Source organism: Mus pahari, chromosome X, assembly GCF_900095145.1.
Source record: "Mus pahari chromosome X, PAHARI_EIJ_v1.1, whole genome shotgun sequence".
In the NCBI taxonomy this organism is placed as follows: Eukaryota; Metazoa; Chordata; class Mammalia; order Rodentia; family Muridae; genus Mus; species Mus pahari.
In genome coordinates this window covers 80,172,428-80,182,427 of record NC_034613.1, presented here as the reverse complement: position 1 = coordinate 80,182,427, position 10,000 = coordinate 80,172,428, and the positions used below count along the sequence as shown (strand labels likewise).

General features: G+C 36.9%; 1 protein-coding gene across 2 annotated transcripts in view; it reads left to right on the top strand.

The window, feature by feature from the left end:
• Window positions 1–10,000, top strand: part of Pola1 (DNA polymerase alpha 1, catalytic subunit) — a 315,971-nt gene that overhangs the window by 241,284 nt on the left and 64,687 nt on the right. For both annotated transcript variants that reach the window (XM_021187798.2, XM_029534305.1), the window contains one exon: window positions 974–1,067. In XM_021187798.2, the coding sequence (XP_021043457.1) occupies window positions 974–1,067 (94 nt within the window). The remainder of the gene's footprint in view (window positions 1–973; window positions 1,068–10,000) is intronic.

The following is a 10,000-nucleotide window of genomic DNA, read 5'->3' as shown; positions in this document are numbered from 1 at the left end:
TATTTGATAAGTTCTAAGTATCTGATTGTTTGGCCTTGGTAGGAAACCCCCAACCCCCAGCCAAGATACAAGCTGATTGTTCTCCAGCTGGAGGGTTTCATGGGGATCTGGCTCCATAGGAGCATGGAAAGAACATTTCTAGAACAGGTGGCTTAAAGTAAGTAGAATTGCATTTGAGTGCCATCACTAAATAATTCTCATGTTACTTGTTGAATTCGATGCATGTGTCTTTCCCTTCACACAGGATGAGACACAGTTCTTTAAAAGGACATACATAGTAACTCTAAAGCCAGGAACACCAGCATTCAACATATGTTACTGAATGAGTGAGGATGCAGACACATTTCCAAATGCTTTGTTAAGTTAGAACTTGCTACTGCTTTGCCATGGTAGGATGGAAATCCTGTTATTTCATGCTACTTCTCAGATATCATCTGTTGCCCACTTCAGATTAGCACAGAACAGGTGGTCTTCTTAAATGCCAACATTGTATCTATAAGCCATTTGTTGGCAAGGGCAATATATTGTCACCATGACTCAGAAAATTGGGCTCATAGTATAGCAATATATGTTAAAGTGTTTCCAGAAATTGTTTAACTTCCTGCTAGCATGGACAGGTCCCAGTTAGGAAGCACAGTACCACTTTTCCCAATTAACAGTGAAAATTGTCACGGGTGCATAGGAATTTGCAATTTGACAAAATCAGTTTTTTGACAGCAGGGGTAATCGGTCTGCAGCTTCGCAAGTAGTAATCTGTGATCCAAGTGGCAGGATTTATTCTGAATTGTGGAAGGTACCTGTGTTATATGAGGGGGACACTCCATTAGTGTGATCCTCTTCTTACTCTCCTTACTCACCCTGTTTCTTTACAGAATGTTGCTTGATATGGAAGTTAAAATTAGAGAATACAGTCTGCTGAGAATGATCTTCATCCCCCCATAGTAGTATTCATTTATTTTCTGTTATATTGCAGTATTCTGACAAGTCCTTGTACACCCAGCTGTGCTTTTACCGGTACATTTTTGATGCGGACTGTGCACTGGAAAAACTTACTGAACATGAGAAAGGTACGTTAAAATACTGTAATTACCTTTGAGTTTAAAGTGGAAATTTGCATCATAAAAGCCAGACCTACTGTGTCAGGCTGTTCACACAGCATCACATTGCTGTCTCAGAAGCAGGCTGTAGGGGCCTATATGAACACAGGGATCCCCTACATGAGGGGCGGTAGCATAGGAATCCCCAGCTTTGGTCCCCACAGCCTGTCTTACATTGTTCTCTATTAAAGCAAGCTTTTGGGGGAGGAACAGTACAAAAAGGACTCTTTAAATGCTATATTTTGAAAATGCTATTTTCTATAGAGTTTAGTAATTGTAATAAAGTAAGCATAGGCAACGTGATCGTTGGGCCTACAAAAACTAGATATTACCACAAAAAAATAGACCTGGAGTGTGTCTCCGCTGTTCACTAAAAGCCTAGGTTCATTTTGAAAGAGAGGAGTGGGGTGGAGTTCTTTTATTGACTCCATCCTAAGAGAATGTATAGGTACCTCAACCCATATGATCAGATGCTGCCTGGAGCCTTCTGTACCCAGCATTTCCTTACACAAGACTTGCAGGCACTGTGGGACTTAATGGGTCTGGGAAAAGCTTTGTTACATAACTTAAAGTATTTGAAAATGTCATGACAAGTGCATGTTTTTTTCTCCTACCTGAAAATCACATTGACAACTTTTCTATTACCTGTAAAAAATAAAAAAGGCAAATTTACACATTTTTCTTATTAGTTACCTACAGAGTGTTTATGTTGTTTGTCAGCGAATATCAATTCAGGGCTTTGTTGGTTGGTATTAGGGCTGGAGGCAACCTCAACAGCATATAAAAACCTACAAATATGGCTGGAGTTTTTTCACATAAAAATTTCCATGCTGCCCTTGATTTGGTCTCAATATTTTCAATTCTGGTCATAAGTAACTTCACTTTTTTATCTATGAGATACTCTAGAAATTATTTTTTATTACCTTGACTTCCTTAGTTTATCTGTCCTTGGAAAGAAAACCTTTTTACAACTAAATGAAGTTCTTGGTTGAAATATTAGTATTTTGTCTTTGGATATTCAACAACCACTTTGTCTCCACAACATGTTTTCTATGACATAGAACTTATGTAGACAAGAAGTTCCTTCTGCCTATTAATAAATAGGCTTAATGACATTTATTAATGTCTAGTATCTAGCCAGTGTTTACTTGTGATATTATTAATGTATGTTCTAGCCAATGTAGGTTATTCACTGTAGGTTAGCTTGTTCCCAGCACCTGGGAGGCAAAGGCAGGTGGATCTCTTAGGAGTTCAAGTCCAGCCCAGTCTACAAAGGGAGTTCCAGGATAGCCAGGGTTATGTAATAGACCTTGTCTCAAAAGAAAAAGAAAACCACTGTCCAATACATCTTGAATAGATCAGGGAAAATGTTCCCAAATAAAAGAGAATTTAATAGAAGTTGTAGTCTATGAGGAAAATGGGAAGTAAGGATACTTATATATCAGGGAGAACAGTAATGAGGAGAAATTTCCTTAATGTATAGTACTATAACATAGTAAAATCACTTCTCATTTTATTACTTGAAATTAAGTTCTCTTTTAGTTTGCTATTCAAGGGATTCTTTAGTATAAAACTGAATTTTAAACTTGTAGGAACCAAAAGGCAAATATATTGATGTAATTTGGACCTAGGCCAGAACACAGTAGATGTTACTATCAGACACCATGTGAAAAATGTCAGTTGTAGCACAGTTACATTGTGGTCAGTGCAATCTAAGCATCATCTGTCAACAAGTGCCCTGTGACTGGTGTGTGAAGTGTTTGCTGGAGCCTCTGCTTTCCTTGCAGTTCCTAGCAACGTTTCCTTCACTAAGATTGTCTTACCATTCACATTAGAAAGCCTATGTTTTAAAGGTTGTAGCTGGGTGGTGCTTTTAATTTTTGTTTGAAACTCAGCAATTTGACTTGGGAGAAACATCTACAAATTATTTGAAAGAGGTTTATTTATCTTTACAGTGAAAAGTAGCTCTGTCAAAGCTTTTTTTTTTCTTTCAAATGAAAATGTATAGACCATTAGTCCATAATGTGAATTAACCCCATTTGGTATTTCCCCCTTTCCTTTAAAATGTTAAAGGATTGTTACTCACTTTAGTGAAGTGTTTACTGCATGCTCACGGTAACTACATAATATTTTTAAAAGTCTTATTTCTGTGGGACATTGGCATTATTGTTGTAACTGCTCCAGAATGTACACAGATGGCATAATGGGTCCAAGGGAGGTTTTAGAACATTGTGGCAATATGTGAAGTAAAAATCCATTTCCAGGATGGCAGCATAAAATGGTCATATTTGACTGCCTCATCCTGTGGTGCCTTGGCCTGAGTACGAATAAATGAGCAGTTTGGGGAAACCAGAATCAATTCACATCTTTGCCCAGGTACTTGAATTATCTGCTTTTATAAATGCAGGAAAGAAAAAGGTCTCTTTTCCCTGAAGAATCTGTTTTTCTTTATGGAGAAATAATAAACACAACATTATGTGTAGGTTTTATTATGTGTTGAGTGTGAACTCTTAAATGTCAATGAAAGCAGGATAAATGGCTGATAATCCCTGCCCTGGACACCCTCAGAGTCTGTTGGGGAAAGGCAGATTCATCAGGTGCTAAATAGGATATTATTACCACTAGCCTGATCAACTTGCCTTAAGCAAAGAGAGAGAACACTAATTGCTCTTTCAGTTCAGGCTTTAGTATATTTCTAGAAAGAAGTTTGTTATCTGGTACCATTGTCTCTTCCTTGATGCTTAAGCATTCTTATTTTATTTCACGGGTATAATACTACCTCAAGACGGCCCATGAGGAAACAGCACTGGGTTGATGAACAAATTGAATTAAAGAAATGTTTCCATCTTTTGCATTCCCCTGTGACCTTTTTGAGCAGTCTCAAGTGTTTTATTTTGCTTTCTCTTTCACTTAAGTTCATCGAGACAGGACTGCATCTTGTAGCCTAATCACTAAATATTTGATTACAGAATTCCCAGAGGAAAACAAGGTCACACAAGCGATTTCAGGGATTTGGGGAAAATTGTTCCTAGAAAATAGTACTGTTTATTACTGGGGAATGGCTTTAAGAAAAGCAGAACTCTGTATTGTCTGCCTTGACTCAGGTGTGCCATAAATTAAACTTATAAAACTTCCTTCATACTTTCACATATTGCTTATGTAGATTCCACACGTTGCAAATAACTAAAGGCAAATGTCTGTCATTTGGCTGATACAAAGCTTGAACTCAAAGACTATCAGGTCTCTGAACTGGTGAGTGAGCCAAGCTGACTGCTTCCCACACTTGTTCAAGGGTCCTAGTCTTTTCTTGCTATCAGCTGAGCAGTTTGCTCATAAAATGAGCACAGCTATATTACTCTGAAAAAATGATTTCCAAGGAAGGCAGTGGTTAGTTCTAAAACATGAAGGGGATTATAAAGGTACACTCTTTCTTGAAACCAGAAGATAAGGATTTTACCGAAGGAATTATTTACAAGTTGGAGATGTCTAAACATCCCGAGTCAGGTCGCCTTTCAGTATTAAGGATTTCTATTTCTTGGACTGCTAAAGTCAACATGCAGGAGAGGCTCATTATTGCTAAAAGTACTGAAAGAAAAGTAGCAAAGAACCCCTGGAGTCTTCTCTCAGCCAGTTGACATCCTTAGAATTTACTTTGTTCAATCCTTCAGGGCATTAGAAAGAAAGCTGTGTCACAGAGGGCCTGTCTGGTCCAGTTACTTTGCTCTTAAGCCCATGAGTTGAGTTGTTTCTCTGGAAACTTGAATTTTTATTGTATTTCATTCATTTATTATTTCATTCACATTCATGCAGAGCATACAAGTGGAGAGCAGAGGACACCTTGCAGGAGTTAGTTCTCTCTTTCTACCATGTAGATTTTCAGAATTGAATTCATGTTGTCAGGCTTGGCAGCAATTGCTTTAACCTAGCAAATCATCTCATCAGCCCCAAAAGAATTTTTAAGAAAGGCTTTCTCTCTGCTTTCTGGCTTTTTAAATTGTATTTTATACAGAGTGTTTTGATCGTATTCATCTGCCTCCCCCAACTCCTTCCAGCTCCAGCTCCTACCTCCCTTCCCCAGCTTCCCAACATTGTGTCCTTTTTGTTTGTTTGTTTGTTTTAAAACCCTTCAAGTCCAGTTTGTGCTGTTCATATATGTTTGTGGATGTGTGACCTTCCACTGGAGTGTGGTCAACTTACATAAATATGCTCCTTGGCTAGGGTTGAAAATTGATGCCCACCTTCCTCCATGTTGGAATTTGGTTTGATTTGAACTTATACAGGTCCTGTGTGTGCTGTCAGAATAACTATGAGTTCATATGGATAGCGGCTCTACTGGGAGAGCCTTTTTACTTGTAGTCATTTATAGATCACCTCTGGCTTTTTTCCCAGAAATTTTAGTTTTAATAACTAATACCAAGGAAAGTATACCTGTAAAGTGCGTAGAAAAGTAAAAATCTTACTCAGTATTTTTCTTAAAATTATTTCACAGTTGTGGAAATGGTTTTCTAAATAAAACAGATTTTAAACAGATAATGTTAAACTTGGGTTTTCTTTCTGTGTATTTTTTTTTACATACAACTAATGCTTTGAGTTGTGTTCTTTTAAGTATTTTATTGTTTAGTTTAAGGGAATTTTTATGATAGAAGTTCATAAGTTAGCAGTTCACAACATGTTTAAGAAGCAATTATAGAAATATGGAAAGAATTTTGAAGCCAGGTATCCTGGTTTGCTTTTCTTTTGCTGTGACTAAACACCATGACAAAAAGCAACTCGGGGAGGAAAGGGTTTTATGTCGGCTTTCTTTTATGGGGTGACAATTCATTGTTAAGGGACCACAGAGGGACATTGCTTCTGGCTTGCTGTCTAACTTCTATACATCCCAGGCCCTCCTGCTTACGGAGGCTGCTGCTCAAATCAATTATTAATCAAGACTGCAGATATGGCCACAGGCCAGTCTGATAGAAACAGTTCTTCAGTTAAGGTTTCCCCTTCCCAAGTGACTCTAGGTTATGTCAAATTGAAGATAGAAACTAACTAGTTCACCACGCTGCCTAAGGAGGTTAACTACAACCATGAAAACACATGGAATAAATAATCTCATACCATCAAAATCAAAAGAAATACACATGCATAACAACAACAACAACCAAATAGAAAAGTGAATGGTTGCTGCAGTTGTTAGATACTACACAAGTTTACTCTTAAGTGTCAAGAGGAAACAATTTGTAATGTTAAAGTGCAAAACAAGTTTAATGATTTGCAAGATTGGAAAACTAGTGAGGAACACTAAAATATTTTTATAATCATTATCTTGGTTGATTGTTTTTATTTTCTATTTTTAAATTATGGACAGTTTCATACATATCTAATGTATTTTAATCCTATTTCCCTTCACATTCCTTCCTCTTGGCCCCCTCCTGCTTACCCTCTTCCTCCCAACCTAAGATCCCCTTCTACTTCTGGGTACCTTCATGAATGCATCACACTGAATTTAAATACGATTGCTGCATCAGCATGGGCAGTTTGCAAGTGGCTGTACTGCTGAAGAAAATCCGTTTCCCCATTGCATCACAACCATTAACTGAGTCCCTCCTTCATCCATAACAGAAGTTGACAGGTCCAATGCTGTGAAGGTAACTACAGCTCTTTAAGTGCAAGGTCCATGTCATGGCATGGACCTTTTTATTTTTCTGTAATTTTCAAGTTATAGACAGCTTTTACAATAAGAAAAATTCAAAACGCTACAATTTCTCACAAAGAATTTTACTCATCTTGCAATGGTTACTCTAACAATTCACAATTTGAGGAGTGAAAACAACATAAATAAATGCAAACCAACTGGTTTTTCCTTGCATTTTCCCAAGTGTGATCAGTGTACTAGCAGTATTGGCATCACCTGGGAGGTTGTTAGAAATGCAAACTTCCAGGCCTCCCAGACCTGCTGCATCAACACCTGCATTTTAACAAGCTCCACAGATAATTCTTAGACATGCTAAGCTTTGTAAAGCACTGATTTAAGACATAGTTCCTCCTAATAACTAAAGCCTACTTCCATTTTTACCCATTCGTTGCTTAAGACCATCCTTGTACTTAAACTCTGAAATGACAAATATGTCAACTCCAGGAGCTCTGCTCAAGTTTTAAAATGGACTTTCTATCACAGCCTGGACTTTGAAATATACTCTGTACTTAAGCTGAAAATGTAGTAGCTTGATGAGGGGTAGGGACGTGACAAAAGCAAGAAAGCATGATCTCTATCCATTTTGCTTGTTCATAGCTAGAAAGAACGGGGGAGAAGTAAAAGAGAGAGCGAGAGAGCGAGAGAGCAGAATATAGGTACACGCCCATTTCATATGAGGGCCACTCCATGTGCTCCCAGGCTGAAGTTTCACTGTCCATCTTCTGGACCTCATTACAGTGTTGACTTAGCACACTTGTAAAGATTTTAAGTAGATTTTTTTTAAGTGAAATGACTTTTTTTTTTTAAGTGGGCTGCAAAAAAACTGCTTGAAATTTACTTTGCTTCTGGCAGGTGATTTTTATGGTCTGGTTTTTGTTCACTACAACAGTGACAAAGCATATAGTCACACTGCTTTGTTGTTCTGGTTACTGCCTGTTTTGTTTTTAACTAACAGTGTAGCCAAAGAAAGTACATTTTCCAGGAAATTGTCACCTTAATTGCTTTGCCCTTAGCTAGGAGTGTCTTGGTTCTGTATATTTTCTGTCATTCTTTTTAGTATAACTAAGGTAGTATGTGAAAGTTGCCATACATTTGGGCAGCAAACTTCCAGATTCTAATTGTGTGTCTTTTCTTTAAGCCCATTTCTGTAAATACGCACTCAGCCTTTGCATTTTTATGTACTTGGGGACCCAGAGGCATGCTATGATGACAGACATGTGACTCGTTTTATAAAATCATTTTCCTATTACTGTCTTTTCAATGAGCAGCTTCCTTTCCCCTTTTATAATGCCAGGCACAGCAGCACAAACAAGGGCACCAGTGTTGCAGTGACTAGGTGATAAAGTAGTGTGGTTGGTGGCCTCCATTTGCAAAACATACTGTGATTTTTTTTTCTTTTTAGTGGTTAAGAATGAGAAGGGCCTGTTAAGATTTTCTGTCATGTACTTTTAAGACTCATTTCTAGCACCAATGAGAGAAAAAAATATTAAACAATTTTTAAGCAGTTAGATCATAATGTAAGCTAATCACTTTATTTTGAAGAAAAGTATTTTTAAACAGTTGAGTTGGTGAATTTACTTCTAAAATGTATTGTGCTTACACAGTAGATGGTTTTATTTCCATGATGTTTTTTACTACATAATTATACATCTTAATTACGTAATTACTATCATAATTATTATGTAATTGCATGTACTTCCACTAATTACAAAATCAGGAAGTGTAATTATCTAGTAAAAACTTTATGAAATTTCATGCACTAAAAATTACTTAAAAGGCTATTCCAGTGGTCTAATGGAAGACTTTCATACTTGGTCTTAGTCATGGTATTAGGACTTGAACTCGTAGGCCAGAACAAGGACAGCCACAGATAATAAAGTGAATATTATAGTATGGGTCCCTTTTGAGTTGACACTAAGGTGCATTTCATGTCTTCTGATTTCAGAGTTATGGTATCTTAAACAGAGTACCTGTTTAAGATAGCGTCACAGAATCTCAGTGTTAAGGAAAATTCTTAATTGACCAATAGAATTAGTAATCAAGGCATTAGGTTACAGAATTGTCAGGCCATCAGTAACCACAGCTCTTATTTCACTACTTCTACCTTTAAAATAAGTAATAGTAACAGGCAGTATTCTGCTTCTTTCATTTAGAGATAATTTTATCCAGTTTATGTTTATACTTTCTGAGGTTTAAGAAAACATCAGAAAAGCATATCCTTTTTTCTACTACCTGATGTCAAGCAGCTTTTCAGACATAAACATAAATGCACAAACATGTAACATCAGACCCTAAATAAAGACAGAAGGTTTAATTCAATAAAGCTATGATGCCTTTACCATTCAAAACGACATACAAATTGCACTGTGAAACAATAGTCATGACAGCAAATTAGATATGACATCTAAATTACACTACAGAGAGAAATCCCAGAACCATTTTGGTCTGTAGGAGTCTATTTTAGCCCAGGTTTAAAACTCATCCTAGAGGCTGCTTTATTGTCTAAGTTGGACAGTGTTGTAGAAGAGTAATTGAAGGTTGGTTGAATTAATTGCACTTTAATTAGGAGGAAAAGGTTTATAATACTTATGGTAGAGAAGAGAGTGGATCTGTTAAGTATCATGGTAGCATGTACTGTAAGTTTCAGAAATGCATATTAATTGCTTCTTGGCTTTTGGGTGAAAAATAGATATAGGAGTAGATATTAAGCTATTGATATTTTTGTAACATATATTATCTGTTGTTATCTAAATAGAGCATTTGGGAATTAGATATTGTTACACAAATTTTCTTTCCCCAGATTAGTGTTTTTTTTTCTCTAAATGTGCATTGAGAAAACCACTGAAAATCTATCACAGTTAATTTTTTTAGCAATAAAACCTTAAAAAGTAAAAGGCTCATTTCTGTACTCACATGGCATTCCATTTTTCTCTTGGAGCTTTCCAAAGAAGACTTTTCTTTGTAGTTTTATCCGTTATTGACTTTGTTTGCTAGTTTGGGGATTTTGTCTTTGGTCTTTTTTTTTTTTCAAATTTTTATTAGATATTTTCTTCATTTACATTTCAAATGCTATTCAGAAGGTCTCCTATACCCTCCCCACGCCCTGCTCCCCTACCCACCCACTCCCACTTCTTGGCCCTGGTGTTCCCCTGTACTGGAGCATATAAAGTTTGCATGACCAAGGGGCCTCTCTTCCCAATGATAGCTGACTAGGCCATCTTCT